The sequence below is a fragment of the Falco peregrinus genome, chromosome 10 (genome assembly GCF_023634155.1).
Source record: "Falco peregrinus isolate bFalPer1 chromosome 10, bFalPer1.pri, whole genome shotgun sequence".
In the NCBI taxonomy this organism is placed as follows: domain Eukaryota; kingdom Metazoa; phylum Chordata; class Aves; order Falconiformes; family Falconidae; genus Falco; species Falco peregrinus.
The window spans coordinates 25,418,087-25,439,106 of record NC_073730.1 but is presented as its reverse complement, the minus strand read 5'-3'; the positions used below and the strand labels follow the sequence as shown (position 1 = coordinate 25,439,106).

The following is a 21,020-nucleotide window of genomic DNA, read 5'->3' as shown; positions in this document are numbered from 1 at the left end:
AGCTAAGTTGGATGCTGGTCAGAAGGTGCAGGCTGGTTTCCCTGTTGTTGTTCAGTTAGGCAGAATAGAAGCCTCATCAGAGATCTCGGAAGGCTTTTATTCGGTCTGAATAAGTAGTCTTTGCTTTTGCCATATCTGTGGGACAGTAATATTTTTGTAATTGCAGCTGTTTAGATACCACCTCAGTGGTCTGAAAACATCCTGTGCTGCCACATCAACTTTGAGTTTGTTTCATCTGTTGAATTTCAGGTTGTGGCTGCTCTCTGTGAATCCACAGAAGGCTTTATTTTAAGGCTCCTGATTCTTCTTTTCTTTGTGGTGTTACCTTGTTTGGTAACACCATCTTGCTATCGCTGCCTTGTTTGCCGCTCACTAGGGGTGAATTCAGTACTAGTGGTACCTATTCTCAGGAGAAGATTTTTCAGCTATGGTAAATGATTTCTTATGCTTCTGGTCTGTTGGAGCCTGTTTGGCTGCCTTCAACACCATTTTCAAGATATGCTTTAACTTGGTGCTGTTACAGCTGTAGTTGCAGCTCTGTCTTGGCAGAGTGTTGATCTAGGTTAGGAGTATGATAATCCTTATCCATTAAGAGTAATTCTGTATTTTATATCTAAACTTGTTATGGTTCTCCAATGGTATAACAACAAGAAGTAATGAACACCATAAATCCCTCCATTGTTTTTGCAAGGCTGTAATGAAGGGGTCTCCTCTTCAATTGAAATGACTGGTGGGCTGGAAATAAGTACAGAATACAAAACACAGTGTTAAGAGTTATAAAGTCTTTAATGTGGGTTTGTGTTCTTGCTGTGTGCTCACATGAAGCCCAGCACAACAGGTTCTTGAAATCTCTTGAAACTCTGGGCACTACCTGAATGTAGCTTACGTGATTTCTGAATGTGATTGTTTCTTTTTGGCTGCAGAACAACCTGGCTCAAGCAAGACTTGCAAGTTTTGAAACAGGTGGTAGTACACGGACTCTGCTTCAGCTGCTTTCTTCTGTTGAATTCAACCACACAAACAAGGTATCCTCTTTTTAATAGAAAGAAGCATATGTACTGTGTTTTCCAAGAGCTTCCTGTACATATGTGTGCTTGGGAAGCAGACTAGAATGAGAGGAGAGTTACATCTAGGTAGTGGATTTTGGCATGTTTGTATATGGAGTGTTAGGAAGCAAGATGAAAGGTGATCTAAGATCTAGATGAAGTGAAACTTAGGGCAATTGTTCCTTTTCTCCTTCACTTGGCATTGTTTGCAAGTTGTCCTTATAAGTGCTTTTGTTCATCCTTTTGAAGATGGCTGTAGAGGCCTCAATAGCAAATGGGAAGGGCTGTAACTATACCTTCCCACGCAGGCTCTGAATGTTGCATGTGTTAAATATTGCCTCAGCATTGATTTATGATGATGCTATTAAAATCCAGGACTTCAGCAAAACTGCAGCTAAGACAAAACTTGCTCTCTTTGCTTGTAGTGTGGATTTTGCCAGGTTACATAATTTGTAAGCAACTTGACTGGAGGAGAACGACAGATCAGAATTTGAACTGTTCCCTATTTCTTCAGCTTTTGTCAGACTGCTAGTCAGACAGTAGTTCTTAGAGAACAGGCTGACTGTTACGGTCGAGAAGGATGTAAGAAGTGCCCTTTCTCAAAGGCTTGGCTAGTCTGCACTGAACACCGAGTAATGTTCTACTCCCACCTCCCTGTACTCAGCCAGAAGAGGTTATGAAGTGAGTGGACAAGTTGATTTGGTGGAAGCAGAGGTTCAGCGCTTCAGGCCACACTGTAAATGACCTTAAAATGACAACAGTTAGACATTCGTCTTGGACCTGTCATGTTCATGGGTCATTTCCTTCCAGAGCAGTTCGTCCAGTCTCTGAGCTTTCTGTCTGGCAGGGTGAGCTTCCTAAGAGCCCACAGTGTCTTTGTCACCAGAGGTAATCATGCAGCATTTAAAATGCCTCAACATTGCTTGGACGGTTGAGGCACACTGTGTCTCAGTGTTATCAGAAACTGTTTGGTATATGGTCATGGAAAACACAGGAATTTCTTTGAAAGCTTGAAAAACCTCTGAAGCATGTGGCTGAGCTAAAGGCGTTTTCTTGTCATCCAGTTGTTACTTACAGTTCATTATAACAAAGTGAATTATGAGAATGAAGCTGTGACGTCTTTAAAGGAAAAGCTGTGTTGACAGAAGTGAACCACACAATTATGTGAAATAGCAGACCAGAGGGGTAATAACAATCTAATGTAGCAAACATGTCATGCCTGTGTGAGAGCAAATTTGGTCAAGACTATAGGTTGAAAACACCAGATTTTCAGTAATTTGGTCTCTGTATACATGACTAGTGAACTTCCTGGTTTCAAGGAAGCAGCTCTCTAATTTAGGAGTTGAGTCAGACTAAAGAGAATTGAAATAATGTAGTCAGTTATTAAACACCAGACCGTAAATATTGTAGCCAACTGGTAGAGTGCAGGAGATGGTTGTGAAGAAATATGTCAGCTGTGCTAAGATGCAGGATTGGTCTCTTGTTTTTTTGCTAATTTTTACGCTGTTAGGAGCTCTGAAACCATGTAATACTTGAAATGGAATAGAATCTCTCTAGGTGTGACTTGTTGACTTGCAGGTGGTCAGGTTGTTAAAGTGACTTGTTTGACACCTTATGGAAACCAAGCACTTCCTTCAAGCAGACAGCTCTCTCTGAATAACTATTAATGCAAGCTGAACTGAAATTGGAGAGCTGGAACTCGCTGTCAGCGGCTAGCCTTCTCTTTGTGTTAAAATTCAAAACTGTATGTGTGTCCGTTTGAGTTGAAAGGAAACTGTTGCTTCATAACTTGGTAAAATGTACACTTTTGTATTTCTTGCTGTATTTAAGAACTTATGTCATCCATCATGATGATTTCTTAACACATTCTGCTTAAGTCTTGAAAATGAGGATTTACCCTTGTCTTGAGACTGATACATTTTTAAGTGTTTCAATAAGTTGTTAATGAGAAAAGGCTTTCAAAATAGCCCTTGTCTTATTAAATATTCAGGCAAGGTGAGTTCAAAGTGACACTCATAATAGCTGTTACTGACAAATATTGACAAGAAAAATACAATGAAGCAAAGAAAAAGTATTTGGTGTATTGGTAGATTATTGTGTAACATCTTCTGCCTGGGTGCTTCTCCTGTGTTTTAAGAGTACTTTAGAAACAGTGAAGAGCAGAACAACTGCTATTTGCAAAGGCTCTCTGTTAAAGGAGAATTGCCAGAATTTGTTTTTGTCAGTTGTTTTCAGGGCTTGCTCTTCTTTCATTACCGGTGTCCTCATAATTGTTCTATTTCTAGGGATTTAGTTTTTCCTGTAGTGCAGGATCTTTAATTGGGAATTTACATGGCAATCTTCCTGGCTGTAAAATGTCTTAGGACTGCTTTGCTACTGCCTTAAAAACTTGGAGCCATGACTTTTTACTGTTGGGGCCAACTTGGCAGGATGTGACTGGTGGTGTAGCAAAGTGCTCATGTGAGTATAATGTGGAATCATTCAACCTTTTTGGAGATAGGTTAGCTGTATGAAGCAGCCTCTAGCAGAGGAGGTGTATTTTTTATTTTATTTAGGCCTTCCATAAGAATAAATAAATAATAATAATTTTTTTATTTAGGCCTTCCATAAGAGTACGTGGGTGTTTTTTCTTTTTTCTGCCATATTATCTTGCATCAGTGAATTGTTATCTCTGACTAAGCTCTTGTGATATCTGCAGCTAGTAATGCAGGAAAAAATATCTAAATGCCATAAATGCTGCTTGTTTTGGAGCCCAAGTTATCCATTGCTCTGTGGTTTAGAAAGGCACATCATGCTTCTGTGAAAAACGTTTTTTTTCCTGGCCTTTTGGCAGCATAAACTGACCTAGATTGTGCCTTTGACCTGTTAAATCCTGCGGTTCCTTTGTTTCACCAGGTTGTTTGAAACTTCCCCGCACCTTCCTCCTGTTTTGGAAGCTCATTTTCTGCAGCTGACTTGAAAAAAATCGACTTGTAAACCAGTAGAATAGCTCCAAGAATAGTGCCCTTGTGAGGGCCGTAAATCGGGTCATGTGTTACGTTGTGGGTAGCTCATGGTGGTTGTTGACAAGGTTATTCCCATGCTTTGCCTTACTGTGCTATAAGAGAAGGATTCAGTATAGGTGCATAGTTACTTTCTTCTGTTTTTGCATTTGTGTATCAAATGTTCCCAGAGCTGTTAATTAGCACCCAAATTGTTGTTTTTTTAGGTTTCCTATGATATCTGGGGGAGATCTGGCAGCATGTGATGAAGACAAGCAGAGAAACTTTTGGATAGCTTAAGAACATAAACACGCAAGAGCATGTTCATTTTCTCCTAAAGTAATTGATTGTGTGTTAAAGGCACCTTTATGTTCTGCCACACAGAGATGGTCAGCAGTCAGCCTCTCCCCATAGCAGACAGTGGGAAAAGAAAAAAGAAAAAAAGAACCAGAGCCACAGATCATGTCCCTGGAAAGTTTGAAGGTTAGTTGCAATTTCTAAGCTTCTAATTGTAGTATTCTGTTTTCCCTCTGCTGTTCTCTGTTTTCTTAGCTAAACATTGCTTTTTGGGAAACATTCTAAGTTGACATTTCTGTTTTTTCTTTATCCCCTATGTTTTGGTCTTCAGTCTCTTTTTTTTCTTTCTTTTCCTCTTGGTGCTGAAATCTGAGTCTTGTTCATAATCTGGTTTGGTCTTTGGTTTTTTTTTTTTGTTTGGTGGTTTTTTTTGGTAGGAACAGTGCTGATGTTGAAATGTTTTGACTACAGATGTGAGCACAAATACTGTGAAGCATTGTAGGTCAAATACAGCTCAGTGCGACAAAGGTGACCAGTATAAAACTACTTAGTGGGCCAGGAGCATTGTAAGGTATGCTGCAAACCAAGATGGTAGCAGTCTTCTAGGTTTAAGCTTTCGGATTTCAGTTATACTTAAAAACACTCTCTGCAAGTAGATTTTTGTATGGTAAGCCTTTTCTGATCAAGGAGTGAAATGTTTTCCACCTGAAAAAAAAACTGGTTCTGTGTTTTACATGGAGACAGGGAAGGTGGATGAGGTCCTAGCAGTTACTAAGCTATAAGATTATTCATACAAGAAACAACTTGTAATTTTGATGCTGGAATTAAGTCTGCTTTAAATTTTCCTGGAACTTGGAGGGGGGAATTGAAAAATGAGGCATAATTAAGGCTGGCACATCTACTTTTAATCCTGATAAATCTATTTTCTGTCTTCATTACCAAGGGAGTTTTTTCAGTTGCTGTCATGAGGGATGCTCATCAGATAAATAGCTTGTCTTTATGTTATTCACTGAAATGCTTTGGCTAATGTGTCCTTTCTGCTGGATTTCTTTGGCAGACTTGTACAAGCTGACTGCTGAACTTCTTGGTGAGGGAGCATATGCCAAAGTTCAAGGTGCTGTCAGCCTTCAAACTGGGAAAGAATATGCAGTAAAAGTAGGTATAGAATAAAAGCAGCATCGCTTCTGTCTGTAGCATGTCTTCTCCCTCCTAGTATCTCGGTGAAAACCTGTAGTAGTCGGTAATAGCAAAACCTTTTAGAAAATTTTTGACGCTTGAGATGAGCCTGCTTTATAACTGTTGAGATATCTGTTGTCTTAAGTATTGTGCCTCTGGAGTTAACTGGTATATCAGCTGCAGATAGAATTCATAAACATTAAATACGTGATGGTTAGATCTTGGGGCAAGCTTTCCTCTCATGTCCTGATTTGATTGTAGCCCTACCAGTTTTTAATCTCTTATGAAAGAAGAGGCTGAGTTGTCATCTAGTATGGCCTACCAAATAGTGCAAACTTTTGAGAATGCTGCTCAGAGTTCAGAGAGCATCAGTTACTGCCATTAGTTCATGTAAAGCTGTCTTATATTTTGACAGAGGTGAATCTTCTGTAACAACATTATTAAGTGTTAGGGCCCATTTACACATCTGTGGTTATCCCGAGTCTCCCATTTAATTATAAACACTTTATGCTTGATTCTTTTGCAAAAGCAAATAGGCACAAAATTTTCAGCCTCTTTAAAAATCTGCTCCTTTAAATGCTGTGATTTTGTGTGTACTTGGTAGAATTGAAAGTTGAAAGTCTGGAACAGACAAACCGCTGCATTATGAATTAGATGCGATGAGATACCAAGTCCCATGTAGTGCTGGTGAGTGGTTTGCCTATTCAGTACCAGAGAACTTTGGCTGTAAAAATGAGAAACTGATACTGGATACAGGTGGTGGTAGTATTTGCGGTGATGTCATGAGTTCACATTCACACAGCAATCATTCAGTCTTAGCCTCTGTGGAAAGCCTTTGTCCTTGTTCTCTCACAGCCCGAGGAGCGTGTGAAGGAAGGTGACTTCTGATGGCAGTACAGAAGGGCTCTGAGATGGAATGTGTGTTTTCTTTAATATGTTAGGTCCTGTTATTGGGTCTCCATGAAGTTAGCACTATGAACCAAACTCATTTTGTGGTGAATTTACTACTTAAATGCCTATAATGACAAATCTCTTTTTGGCTGTTCAGTGTCTGATGTGACTCAAATCTACTTTTGTTAGAACTCAAAAGGATATCCTTTTCTGCATGTTGCAAGGTTAAAGTGATGCAAGAAAAAGCTTGTGGTAACTGGTCAGTGACTTCTGTAACGTGTGGATTTAGTTCCTTTCTTCTCTTCCTGTCCTCATTTCTCTTGTCCTTTGAATGTCTTCCAGAGCTCCGCTGACACTGTAAATAAATGACAGATGAGAAATTAAACAAACAAAGGTGGAGTGTTTCTCTCTGGTGGGCATGCCTGAGATTCAAGCCTTAGATCACTTAACTAATTCTAGAGCTACGTGCACAGTTCCTGCAGTAATCTTTCAAATAAGAGCTCTAACTCTTTCCACAGATCATTGAAAAAAACGCTGGGCATAGTCGCAGTCGGGTTTTTCGTGAAATAGAAACGCTGTACCAGTGTCAGGGTAACAAGTAAGTATAGACCCTTGTGTGTGTGTGTGTTTAAAGTATCTTGAATATTTTTTCAAATTTTTAAGCCTCTTATGTGTGACTAGGTTAGGAGCTTTGCAGTAGTCTTCTTAAAACCAGTTGAAATTCAGCCTTGACCTATTCAAAAATAAGAATTTCCCCTTCTTTTACCTGTGAAATTTGAGGAAATATTTACAAAATAAGTCATGTAACTCGATTAGCAAGCAGGTCAGTGTAGCCTGAACATGCTTCAGTGATGAGTGGCTGTTGTCCAAATGAGGAATTAACATTTTGAAAATCTCCCTTGTGATTTCACCATCAGCAAAAGCTGACCTGATACCAGCTGCTGTTGAAAGGAACAGTCTTGCCCTTCCTTTCCTTAATGTGTGGTTTGTCCTCTTTGTGTCGGCCTTCCTGCTTTTGCACTGGAACTCTCAGATCAGCCAAAAGCTAACTTCGTTTTCATTTGAATATGTGCTGACTTCACATAGCCACAGGATGAAGCAACTTTAAAGAAGCAACTGCTACTCATCTCTGAAAAGGAGGGAAAGGCTACGCCGCCAGTGGCAGCATGCTCTGTGAGGAGTTTTAAGTCAGTTCTGAAACTACTCTTTTAGATGTCTCTGGTATTCTAAAATGTATATAACAGCTGTTTTCTGCACTCCAGTTGTGCATCTTGTATCGAGCCTTTTTTTTACAGATTTTTAGTACAACACTTAAAGATAGCTTAAAAACAAACTTCTTTACCAAACATGTGGGTTTAAGTTGTGCTATGGAGAAGCAGATTATATGTCTTCTGTGTGTGGTTGAGCACATGGTCATAACTGATGAAAAATTCAAGCTCTCATGACCACATGCAGAATTTGGATTTTGGGTGCTGTGGGTTTAGAAAAATCTGACTTACATGTTTGACATTCTCAGGGCAACATGGGGTGTTTGTGTGCTACAAAGGCTGTACGCTAGCTAGACAGGAGCGAGTTAATTTAAAAATGGTAACTAAGGCACTGGATTTAATATCATGTTGACAGGTGCCTGTCTGCTTCAAACCTTGTGTGTTCTGCCTTGTGATTTCCAGAGAGAAAGAATGCCAATTATTTCTTCTTTTTGTTCTTGCCTTCAGCACAAATGCAGTGTTCTAAACTTATTAAATACAATCTATTACCAATTATCTTCCTGTCAATTGAGCAGAACTCTTTCACAATCCTGTATGATTTTGGTGTTTGGCCTGTTTCCCCCCACTTACATTTGTGTGAGTTGGAAATGTGGTTTTAATGCCACAGGCAACTAAAACAACATATTTAATTACAACTTTTATTTTTGGTTACTTCCGGAACTTCCTAATTAGCCATGATGAAACTCTTCATTGCTCTGTTCACACTCTATACCTGTTTGTTCTATTTCCCCTTTTTTCTTTTTTTTTTTTTTCTTAAGGAACATTTTGGAGTTAATAGAATTTTTTGAAGATGACACCAGATACTACCTTGTCTTTGAGAAGCTGCGAGGAGGTACTGTGCAGTAATTGTGCTTTGCTCACTGAATCATTTTGGTCCTGTTCGTCTCGGTGTTTTAAAGCAGAAAATGAAAAGCTTATTTTAAATGCTTGATAATTTTGAGACTAAGAACTGGAGGGAAAAATATATAAAGCTTGATGGTTATTCTTTAATACTGATGGGTCTGGTCATACATTTGCAATCCCTGTCTGTAGTTAAGCTATTGAAATGTCAGCTCTACTACAGCGGAAGCTTTGGAATATAGTTAATAGGTCACAGTACCTCAGGCAAGGAGGGAGATGGTATGTCAGGTATTATGTATGATCATAGTACAGCATCTGTATCTGCTCTGGTAGCATTTTCTTTTGATGTAGGATTGACTGTTTTCTGAAACTCGGCACCGTTGTGAAAAACGTCTTGCTTCAGTCTCGGGTTGCTGTAGTTGTGAAGCAGTCTGCTTGTGGCTGTTAAGAGGGCCCATCAAGTGAACATGTGTGGCCACTGGTCTCCAGGATTTAATGCTCGCCTGGGGAATTAGAAGGCTGCATCAAGCACTTCATGGACTTTCTCACATTTGTCTGTATGGAGCACAATTACAGTATGTATTAATTTCATGGCTGTGCAAAACCAAGAGTTAAGTGTAGCCTACCTTTCAAAGAAAAATTGAATTGACATCTATTGTCACTGGTCAGGAAGGTTTTCAGTAGCAAGCCATATGTGCAAGAAATGCAGATTGCTTTGGTATAGATGCAAAACCTTTTAAAAAGGAAAATACATGCTTTTTTCCTTCCCTTAAAATTACTGCATCATTTCATTGTGGTTTCCTCTAACGCTCTTCCTCTTAATGCACAGATTTCTCTGACAAATTAGCTATAATAGGTCTTGATTGAGATGAATCTGCATTTGTCTATTTTCCCATGGCCACATTCTTCCATTAGTTAACCCTCTGACTGTGGGACTCCGCACGGCTGCTGAGAGGATAATAATACTATACCTTCTTCCCTCTCTTAGCTACTGTTTTTATAGTGGTCAACTAGGTGAGGCTAGCTTTCTCTTCAAAAATTTTCAGTATTTGAAGTTTAAGGTAGGTGGGTTTGAAGAAAGAAATAAAGGGAATTAGGGTTCAGACCAGCTTCTGATGTGCTACACTTTGTAATGTAAGCAGTGGGGCTGGCAGCAATGAGAACATTCATCTCCAGTGCGAGCCTTACTTCAGTAACTCCAGTTTCGGAGACTGATGTTACCTACAGCGGTGGGGGCTGTCTTGGGCGTTCCGCTTTCAGCTTTGCCGTCCTGTAGCTGTGGTAACTGAAGGAGCTCTGCTCCCATTTTAGCTGTGTTCAGTTCACCATAATATGCAGAAGCTTTTTAATATCCTTGCCTGACAGCATTTTATAATTGAAAGTGTTAAAATCCAGCTTATTATACTGAACTTACATGATATGAGACCTCCCCCCCCTTTTTTTTTTCCTGTCTGAAATGCATTTTGGGAGGTGCTATATGGTGCTTTCTCTCTGAATATTGAAGAAGTGGTAACGACTGTGGCAGGAGTGCCCTGCTAGTCTTTCTGTTTGTTGGGTTACTTTATGTGAGCTGAATATAAAGTTTTTAGAGTATGTTTTCACTGATATTGATACAGTTCTTATCTGAGAGTCTGGAACATAAGCTCTATTCAGAAGAGTAATCTGAAATAAACCTGCTGAGTGCAATGAGCGCTTCAGGTTGCTCAGTATTGTTTCCTTCGAAGTCTGGGTTCTTGTCCACAGGGATGGAAACATCCAAGAACTGTTAACTATTTCTGAAGGTGAAAAGATCAACTATACCAGGGAAACCCTTTGAACTCTGTGCCCGCAAGAAATCTGTAGCAAACCAGAAAGTGGTGGTTTCAGCAAGGGAAGCTTTCTGTATTTAAAATCTGATAACTTGGTCCAAAATGGCCTTCTTCCACCCATCTGACATGGCACGTCTGTGCATATCTGAAGAGTCTTTTGTCATGTCAAAGCGTATCTGAAGAGTCCTTTGTCCCTTTTTCTTCTTTTTGACTTGTCTTTCCTGTTTCCTCTCAGAATTCTCACTGTGGAGGAGTGGCAGCAGCATTGATGATACAAGAATAGGAATTACTGCGATAGAGAATGGGAGGTTTACTTCCAGATCTAGAACTGAAGAATAAAAATGAAATCACCTGAGATATAAGACGGTTATTGGGTGCTAATAACAAATGACAGTTACTTCCTGAATTTCTCTGCCTGATTGCTTTTAAAAATATACCTCTCTGAGTAAGGAAATGGAAGGCTATTTAGTGGGCTTGGATCTTTGGACTACATTTAATTGGTTTTCTAAAGACATTTTTAATCTTTTAAGATTGATGGAATTCACTTAAAGAAGATAAGGAGTCAAACCTCCCTTTATCCTCTCTTAAAAGGATACCAGTGGAGCTCTGCCTGCAAGCTACCAGTCCCTCATTATGTTAATATTAGAGAGTTCTTTTGCCAGTTTTCACATCCCTTGGCAAATTCTGCCTTAAGTCAGTCTGAGACTTACCTTGATGTTAGTGGGAATTTTAATGTTTATTTAAAGGTAGAACGTTGTCCTGTTTTGATGGTGTTGAGACAAGAAACACGTATATTTGACTTCCAGTGTGGGGTTTCAATTGTCACATTACCCAAAGTGAGGAGAGTTAGTTTGAGCATGGCCGCCTGTGACCCAGGAAAGGATGGGTTTTGCTGAAATGCTATGTACATCCTCAGCTGATGTTTTACTACTACAATAATTAGCACAATAGCAATGAAATAACAGTAAAAATCTCTACTGTCCACAGTGTGTGGAAAAAAGTCCTGTGCTGGGGCAGTAAAGCAATTGCTCTTACGATGTGCTTAAACTAGTGGGCTGCCATGTTTGAAAATTATGTTCTAGCATTCTTAAGTATTTAAGCTGCTCAGCTGTAACTTTCTTCTTAGTCATTTCTCTGTTTGGTCCGTGGAAGTTGACTGCTATGAAAGACTGTTAGAAAAATGAGAGATGAGGTTACAGATTTGTGATACTTGGTATTAGCTCATCATTATTTTCTGAGGCTCTTCTCATATAAAAACATGGGATTGTGACACTTCAGTTTCTGCCATGTAAAGATACTAGGTCAGAGTGTTAGTTGCAAATAACTTTTCGAAGTTATTTCTGGCCTTGCTCACACTGAGATCGGTTCTCCCTTTATGGCAGGCTAGTAGTGGCTATTGCATTTTTATCATCATATTGACAAAGCCTTTTCTCAGCTTAGGCAGCATTCATACTAAGGTTTTCCCTTTCACCTGTTACTCTGACAGGTTCGATCCTGGCACATATACAAAAGCGAAAGCACTTCAATGAACGAGAAGCTAGCAAAGTAGTGAGAGATATTGCCTGTGCTCTGGATTTTCTTCATACAAAAGGTAAGAGAAGGCTGTCTCCATCTTTACTAGTTAATATTGTACACTTAGGTTATGGAGCACGTTTTATCTTTAAGTAGTCTGTTTAGATTTATTTCTATTTACAGAAATGCCAGATGACTTACACTGTTTTCCTTTAAATTACTGTATTAAAATATTATAATCAGCTGTGTCAAGATGATAGAGCCTTTTGAAGAAGAAAAGTTAAATCTGCATATGGGGAGAATTAACATTAGGGTTGAATCTGTTTGCTTGTTCTAGTTACCTAAGCCACCATGTGAAGGTTACTCAAAAGGGAACTAATATGCTTTTTAAATTCCTCCTCTTTCAGGTCTACAAAGATGCTTTTCTGTATTTACCCAGAATTTCTGCTGGTTACGAGACCTCTTTGTAGTAGTTTTTAGTCTCTACATTTAGACCTCCACTGTTGGGTTGAGACCACCTACAAGTAAACCATAGTCCTTGTTTGAAGCTGCCCTAATTGTATTTGGGGTTTGCTCAGGTTTAAAAGCAGTTCTGTTTGTAGAGAGTTATTCTATGTTAAAATGCTTTCATGCTGCTTTTTCTACTTGAGACTACTTTATTTTCAAAATTTCTGTGTGCTTTATGGTCATCCCAGAGTAATCTTCTTGTTGAGTGTGATAGATAACTTCAAAATCTTTCCTATTTCATGATTACCTGGTCTTGTATAGATTAAGCAGCTTCAGTTAAGGTTACAGTGATTACCTCTGAATAGAATGGTATATAATTGGAGGCTGTGTTTATTGGTTATTTATGTTGATAAATTTTTCCCTCATTTATTTGCCATTCTGATTAGCTGGGTAGATCTCAGCAGATCTGTTTTCTGTCTTAAGTTGTTCAGTACTAGCCCCAGTTCCATAAATGTTTAATTGTAGGCTTTACTTGTAAGTCATAGGACTGCTTATATGTTTGAGTTGGAATCAGCATTTGTACCTTGATAGGTTGAACCGATTAAAAAGTATAGGATAGGGAATAAAGCAGTAAACCTGAGGAGTATGGATCCTTTCACATGTTGTGACTGTTATGAGAAGTTAATTTGAATGTGGAAACAAACTTAGTTTGGATTAAGGTTTTTGGTAATTGTCATAGCCTGTCTATGTAATAACTGAACTTGAAACCTGCAGAGAATGTAGTCTTTGAATACCTGTATTTGGAAGACTTTGACTTTGAGATACAGGGCAAATGAGGAACAGGAAACTGTAGGCTGAACATGTGGAGAAATACAGTTTGATGTTAGGCCTACGGTAGTTGCTTAACTGCTGAAATTCTAGGAACACTGTTCAAGGAAGTTTAAACGTCAACTCAGCTAATACCTTTCTGTAGTTCTCTCTCAGACTTTAGTTTTAATTCTCCTTTCCCCAAACAAGAGGAGAGTGATTCATTTAAAAGGCTTTAGAGCAGCAATCCACTTTCTTGTTGTTTGCTGTGAATTGGTACAGTGGGGACATGGCTTGCAGAATCAGCTACAACAGCATCCCCTTGCATTTTATTGTTCCCTTTATGGTTCTTTTGTGGGACATTAAAATAATTAGTAAGTAGCATACAGACCACTAAAGTAAACAGGAAATTAAAGCAATTTTATTGCACAGCTTAATGGTGAAGTGCTATAGCTAGATGCTTTAAAAAAAAAAAACAACAACGGAATGAGGACAACTAATTCTTTTACCAGGAGTAGTTTAGAACTTAGCTGGATGATAATACTGCCTTACACCCACTTGGGATATGTGTGCCTTACTACTAATAATCCACTGGAGGAGTGTTTAAAGGAAACTGTTGTCTTTTCTCAGCGCTGTGTGCAACTGCAAAATACAATGTTATATAATCAGATACATGAATTCAAGCAATGATACAAAAAAGTGCTGTTGGGTTTCACCTTGCAAGCCAGGCCAACTGCTGGGAGCTTTGTCAGCCTTGCTGTCAGCATGGGCCGCCTTGATGTATTTGTTTTGCCATCTTCCATGTATAAGGACTCTGAACAGTATCGTTATTGTGAAAGCTCTGATTCCTTTAGATTGGTGTTATGCTGTGCTGTTAACGTCTTTAAGTCATGTTGTAGAAAGTGCTGAGAGGAGGTGTTAGAAACTCCCTTACTGAGAATTTGGTGGGATATTTTCTTTTTTGTATTCTGAAGTAGTATCAAGTATGCTTGGGTTGTAATGTTTTTAAGCAAGGCTAGAGTGCAGTTAAATTACAGCAAGTTCCTGATTTGATTTGATTATTTTGCTTCACATTCTCTGCATTCCCATTAAGTGTGATCATATTAAACAGAGAACTTCCAGAAATAGTGTGTTTGGACATTTGAAGAACTGCTTTGACAACACAGAACTACCTTTGCATATGAATTGCATGGATAGATACCTTTGCTTCCGAGTTGGATTTGCCTGTTCTGATAGCAGTTGAATGAATGAAGATGACCTTTGGTTGTTCTCCTTTAGCTTTTCCTCTTCATCTCCAACCTAAGCCTTTAATTTTTCTTTTACTTCAGCAGTGAGTGCATACCTTACTGTTAAAGGATGATATTTTCATCTGCGAACTTGGGTGGGGTTTTTTTTGGGGGGGAGAGCATGTCATGCATGTATTGTCTGTGCTGGTAGGAGTTCAGCAGACCACTAGTTGTCTATCTAGAAAGGACCTTACTGTAGAAGCTTCAAAAATCTTTTGACTAAACTGTGTACACAAACTTGCCTACAGGTCAGCTATCTTTGTAAGCTGGTTTTAATTAACATAATTAATTTGGGCTAAGCGAAAAAGTTCCAGTGTTAAGTTTTTATTTGCTTGACTGACTCTCATGTACATTTAGAGATAGTAAAGGTATAGCAGGATGAAACAGTGACATTTAGTGAATACACTTTGCAATTAAATTACTTGCAGTATCATTAACAGGGGCTTTTATAGCAAACGCAGACCTAGAATATTTCCCAGGCCATCCTCTAAAAAAGACAAGTAATGAGAAATAAAACAGGAGAGTATCTTTTCTAATGAGTATTTTATATTCTTGTTTAGGTATTGCTCATAGGGACCTGAAGCCTGAAAACATCCTGTGTGAATCCCCAGAAAAGGTGCTACTCTTGTCTCTGCTTTCTGCAGGGTATTTTTTAAGTTGGTTTCCAAAAACAGCCCTCATGTTCTGTCTTGTCTCTTCTTGAAAACTTTTGAACCCATTGGTGAACTTCAACTACATTTGACAGAACTGAAGCCTGAAAGAGACTAAATTCTTTGGGATGTGAAAATGTGAGCATCTGGCTAAGGGATAAAAAGCCAACTGTTCTTAGAGAGGGCATGGCAATTGCAGTTGAGCACCTCATCTGTTCTGAGGCAGTACCCAGATGGGACAAGCAACAGGCCAGCTGGTCATGTTATGTATAGTTCCCAAACTGCCCTAGTGTGTACTGGCACTTGCCTAACCAAATAAAAAACCCAAAGTGTAGCTGGATCAGATACTAGTGGTGTGGGAGCAACTGAGGCAGAGGTGGCAAATGCAAGGAGTGGAATATATCTGTAAGAGACAGGGTTTCACTAGCTGTGCTGCTAGACCAATTTGTGTTCTGTCCTGGGGTTTTCCACCTGGTGCTGTATTCATACATATTGCATTAATCCCAGTCTTCTGGACCTCTTACTGCTTTGTCCCCATTTTTAGGTATCACCGGTAAAAATATGTGACTTTGATCTTGGTAGTGGGGTGAAGTTGAACAGTGCGTGTACTCCAATAACTACTCCTGAATTAACAACGCCGGTAAGAGATCTACTGTAGCTTCATGCTTTTTCTCCTCTACCATAAAACAGTTTTTCTTGTCGCCAGAGGTGAGCTTCTGAAGGGCTTACCACAAAGTAACACCCAGCAGTAGACAGTTCGTTTAAAGCAGGTGTATGTGTGGTAAGTATTGTCTTGGATTTCCCAGTCATAGAACAAATATACAGGTTCACGGGGTCTCACTGTGTTAATTCTCCTGTTGGCCAGCAAGTAACACATTGATCCTGTTCATCTCTTACTCCCATCAAATGAGGAAGCTTTCATAGAGGTTTTTTATGTGCTTATGGATTGAGTTTGAACCTTAGTTTTGCGTTCATTTTGCCACATTTGGGTTCTGTAGCTAAGACCCATGAGCTAAGGGGGATGCTCTGTAATCGGTGTGTAGCTTTATGATACACGTTAGTTTGAAAAACTAGTACTATGCTTACTGCATTACTGTGAAAGAAAAATCTGACACTTTTGCAGGAGTCTGTTATGGAAATCACCTCCCATGATGTATTTGTTTACTTTCTGAAAGGCCTGATAACTAATGGATAAGATCTAAAAACTTGAAGTGTGTAAATTAATTTTTTGACCCTTTGTAAAGGATCATAAATTCATATGGAACAGCTTATGCTTCTGCTAAAGAACAGTAGGAACTCTTTTGCCTTCTATGAGGTCTCTGTGGTCCTTACACCTGAAATGTGTTAATTTTTTCTCTGTGCAGTACACTCACAAAATGTTTCAAATCTCTTGGCAATTCCATTTAACCTTTGAGAGATGCAGCAGTTGTCATTAGGCTTAATGAAACAAAACCTGCAGTAAATGTCAATAGTCCCTGATGCCTGATTCTGCTTTTTGAACAAGTCACCTACTGTAGAGGAGAATAAGCCTGAGTCTTGTCTTGATTTGACCCTCCCTTTGAAACTTGCGTGAACTTGGTTTCCTAGTGTGGGTCTGCAGAGTACATGGCACCTGAAGTGGTTGAAGTCTTCATGGAGGAAGCCACGTTCTATGATAAGCGGTGTGATCTTTGGAGCCTGGGAGTGATCCTGTATATCATGCTCAGCGGTTACCCCCCTTTTGTGGGCAACTGTGGCACAGACTGTGGCTGGGACAGAGGAGAAGTCTGCAGAGTTTGCCAGGTGAATGCACATGTTCTGGGCACGTGTGGGAGTGTGTAGTTTGCCCTGTGAACTTAGGGTGTAAGGTTTGCCGCAATGCCAGCAGTGAAGAGCTATGTTTGTAACCTAGCCAGTTATCTGGGAGGATAAGCTGTCGCTGAGAAGTGCAGGTGGTATACAGAAGCTGAATGATGATATCCCTTTCTAAAGTAAGGTTTGGCAACTGCTTTTTTTCTCTGCCTGATGTGAGGTCTCGGAGCTTTTCCTCATCCTCTCCCCCACCCCACAATCCTCTGTGTTCTGTAATTCTTGATGCGGTTTATGGTAGTCGCCACAGTTTCTCAGATAAAAGTTGAGCCCCAAGAGAGTCTCCATGCGTGGCCTGAATTCACTCTTTCTAAAAGCTGAGTATGTTGGCTGCGCTGTTACAGGGGAGGGTGGTGGGGGAAGGTGTTTTCAGCAATGTATCGTGTCCATCTTAGGATGCACTGAATCACTGTAGAGCTACTTGTCACTCTCTGTTGACTCCATAAGGACAGTGGATGGTTTCACTTGTCACCTACCACATTAGGTGAATAAAATTGAGTGAGAAGAATTCCACTTGAGAATTCTTCTGGTTGCACTCTATTTAAATTAAAGGATTTTTCCTTTACTAGAACAAGCTTTTTGAGAGCATTCAGGAAGGCAAGTATGAATTTCCTGACAAGGACTGGTCACACATATCCTCTGAGGCCAAAGATCTCATCTCAAAGTTGCTGGTTTGTGATGCCAAAGAACGACTTAGTGCTGCTCAAGTTTTGCAACATCCATGGGTTCAAGGAGTACGTATCCCCCTTTATATTTTTTTAAGGGTTAGTCTTCTTCCAAAGTGACAAGCTGTTCCCTGTCTCTGAACTTTTAGTAGTCATTGTGTGTTTTAGTGCTCTTATCTTGGCTAATTAAACGATACACAGTGGCTTTATTCTTTCTGGAGCTCTGTGTGGTAAATATTTGGATGAATCTGTCAAGCTTTAAGTGTGTGGGTTTTTTTTTATATTATTGCTTCATGCATTTTAAATGGCTTTCTTGTGAATACAAAGTGCTGCAGTACACAGATTATTATGTTACTCTTTAATACAGTAATGCAGAATGTTGGTAGATACGGTTTTAAAAGACCGGCAGTGTCCTCTTTTGCTTCCCAATTGAGGAAAGAAGGGATAGAACCTCTGGAGAGCTTCTAAAGCTTTAGTCTTATACCTGCCAACTGTGGTGTCTTCTTGTGAGGGGAGACAACCTATGAAATGTGATTTGTAAACCAACAGTGGTTTCTAAACCCACAGTGAATTAGTTTATATGCAGCATCCATTAGTTTGGGGTGTCACCTATTTATCACTCTCTCTTGGGAAAGCTTGATTCCCAGCTAATACATAACTAACTTTTTTAACTGCTTCTTCTAGCAGGCTCCTGAAAGGGGATTACCTACCCCTCAAGTTCTTCAAAGGTAATTTTTTTTTTTTTTTTATTGTCTATAAACTTGGCCAGGAATAATCACTGAAAGAATGGGGAGAGATGGGAGGTGACAGATCAGGGGGTAAGATCCTGGGTTGAGAGTGGAATTTCATAAATGTGCAGCACTAATTTTGTCAAGAACATGAGATCCGAAGAGAAAAATGAGAGCTTTAATATTTCTAATCTTGCTTGTTTGTGGGAAAGGCATTGGAGAGGATTCCTGCAGTGCAGTGCTAATCTTAGTCAGGAAATAATGATGGTTTTGGCAGTTTGCTGCCCAAGAGGGGGAAAAAAGACATAAAGGCATGTATTATCCAAAGAGACTGCTTTCTGGTGGGTGAATAATAATAATATACACAGACTCGTATCTGACTTACACAGTGATCACCAGCAACTACAACGTCAATTTAGCTGTGAGCAGGGCAAGCCTCATTTAAAGTGATTTGATGGCAGATTCTGTATGCCCGAGAGCCTGAGTCACACATCTCTCTTGTTATTTCTGTATCTGCCACTGGCAATTCCAGGTGGTTATTCCCATCAGAAATTAATTTCCTGAAGCCAGATGCGCAATTGTAGTGCGATTGCAGTTCTCTGAAGAAAGACAATGGTATTGCCCCACATGCCCATCCTGTTATAACGTGTAGAAATTAAGCATGGCATCTCAGGTGGCTTCTTGGCTTTATGTCGGAAGTTCTTGGCAGAATGAGGACTAGCGCTGTGGCTGTTCCAAAACTCCAGCGTGTTTTTGTTACGTATTGCTGGTCCTCACAATGAGGAGAGGTGCAGATATTAACTGGTCTTTTTGCCTGCTGTGTCTGTTTCGATAGGAGAAATAAAACTGCCTGGAAATAAATACTCTGCTGTGAGGGTAACCAGGTGACGTGACTCTTTGTGTGTGTTGTAACTCCTTTCTCCTTTTCCCTTGAAAGGAACAGTAGCACAAAAGACCTGACACTTTTTGCTGCTGAGGCTATAGCCCTTAACCGCCAGTTGTCTCAGCACGAGAATGACCTCAGCGCAGAGCAGGAGAATGTTGCCCACGCTGTGTGCTCCATGAAGCTTTCACCTCCATCCAAGTCCCGCCTCGCCAAGCGCAGAGCAATGACACACGCCACCAGAAACAGTGACTTTCAGCCAGTTCCCCATAAAGCCTTTTAAACTTCTTTCCTGCTATGGATTGGCAAGATCAGCCTGTGTTTTTACTTGGGATTTTTAGCACTGGTAAAAGCTTCTCTGCTTCTGCCACTTTGGTTAGAAGCTTGCTCTTGTGATGTGACTTGTAACTTTAAGGGGACAGCTTTTTATGGGAATGTGTTTTGCCTGTCAGATTTGGTGCATTAAGATAATTTAACCGATCTTTTTAAACTGGAAAAGATGGGTTTGCTGCTGGATTATTTGAGGTGATAAAGCACTAAGCTTTCCTTATTTTCCTCTTGGAAGAGCACACTTTAAAATGCGAACTTGAAAACATCAGGGAAAAAAACCCCTGTTTTGCCCTGCAGAGCGTCAGGTCTCTCCCTGCCTATGGCTGCTCTCTTGATGGCACATCTTGCAGGGCGCTGCTGCTAGTGTCAGCAGCAGGGACTGTTTTCAACAGCAGTGCCCTTCCCTCATTCTGTAGACTCGGGAAATGAAGATAATGACTGGGTAGATACCTGCCTCCATTGCCTTCACTAGGCTTAAATTGTATGAGGATGATGCTGTAAAGGTGCAAGGATCGCTCAGGCTTGTAGAGGTGAAGAGGACTGAGTTGCTTTTTTTTTTTTTTATTCTGTTGATAGTCTGTGTCAGAATGTGGGATGAAAGCCAGGGGTGTGTTTTTCTTCATGTGACATATTGTTCACTAAAATGCCCCCCATATAATCTTTTTCTGTTGTCCAGTGTGTCTCTTTCTCTGGCAGTTACATTGTTTATCAAACAGTTTATATTTTGTATCTGGGTTTTCTTCTATATTAATGCTATCCTCAGTTATGCCTTCCTTTCTGTAAACTACTATTTCTCCAAGTCCTTTTGTGTGTGTTGCCTGAAGTTCTTAATGTGAATGGACAGGCTTCAGTGAATTTTGGTGTGCGAATAATTTAAGATTATCAAATGCAGAGGTACATCTGTACAAAAATGGTGCTGCAGCTGTTGCATTCTGCCTCCTGCGGTGATCTCAGGCTGGTGTCTATAGATTTTTGCTTCCAGTTCTAGTACTGTGGTGCACCAAGGGTCAGGGGCAATTTGGAAAGGTACTGGCTGAAAAGCTGAAGATTCTGAGTGGCCAAGGTGAGGTGCCCATGGGGAAGGGCATGGATGTTGAGCACTTTCTGAAAAGCAAGCTGTGAAAATTGGGCCACTAAGATGCCTGATGTGATGCGCCTTAACTTGCAGCCATTTCTGAAACCCTTTGCCAGGGCATTCTGTTCAGGGTGGAAAGGGGGAGGAGGCGGCGGCCCCCAAGTGTCAGCACAAACCCCTCCCAAGCAGAATGAGAAGAAATAAAGTAGCAGATCCAACAGGCGCTTGGAAATTGAAAGGTCAAAGCTGAATGTCTTTGCATGGCCTATTCAGAGTGGTTTTACATAATCTTTTAGCAGTGTGTATACAACTATTTTTATACAACATGCTGTATTTTGTGACTAATATTAAAGTTATTTAAAACATTTTATACATTGTGACAGTGGGCAGATTATGAAATGTATTTTTTGCTTTGTTTTTATTAAAACGCTTTAAGTTACGGATTTAACACATTTGGCAGTTCTGTGTGGTTTGTCCTGTTA

At 39.9% G+C, this 21,020-nt stretch overlaps 2 protein-coding genes across 4 annotated transcripts in view; both read left to right on the top strand.

Annotated features, from left to right (window-relative positions):
• MOB3C (MOB kinase activator 3C) overlaps positions 1–996 on the top strand; it is a 36,451-nt gene extending 35,455 nt beyond the window's left edge. Inside the window, exon 5 of the mRNA XM_055814994.1 lies at positions 924–996. The gene's annotated coding sequence lies outside the window, so the exon portion shown is untranslated. The remainder of the gene's footprint in view (positions 1–923) is intronic.
• On the top strand, positions 924–20,990 carry MKNK1 (MAPK interacting serine/threonine kinase 1). Of its 3 annotated transcripts, none has more exons than XM_055814991.1 (11): positions 924–1,025; positions 4,412–4,510; positions 6,910–6,989; positions 8,418–8,491; positions 11,794–11,898; positions 14,920–14,975; positions 15,554–15,649; positions 16,597–16,791; positions 17,427–17,591; positions 18,207–18,250; positions 19,188–20,990. In XM_055814991.1, exons 2-11 carry the CDS (start codon positions 4,490–4,492, stop codon positions 19,414–19,416), a joined length of 1,065 nt encoding a protein of 354 aa, XP_055670966.1. In that variant the 5' UTR covers positions 924–1,025; positions 4,412–4,489; the 3' UTR covers positions 19,417–20,990. The 3 variants fall into 3 exon arrangements, with proteins under 3 accessions (XP_055670966.1, XP_027644103.1, XP_055670964.1); XM_027788302.2 differs by lacking the exon at positions 924–1,025 and adding an exon at positions 5,382–5,479 and having other exon boundaries at positions 4,396–4,510; positions 18,210–18,250; XM_055814989.1 differs by lacking the exon at positions 924–1,025 and adding an exon at positions 5,382–5,479 and having other exon boundaries at positions 4,396–4,510.
• Positions 20,991–21,020: the final 30 nt, after the last annotated feature.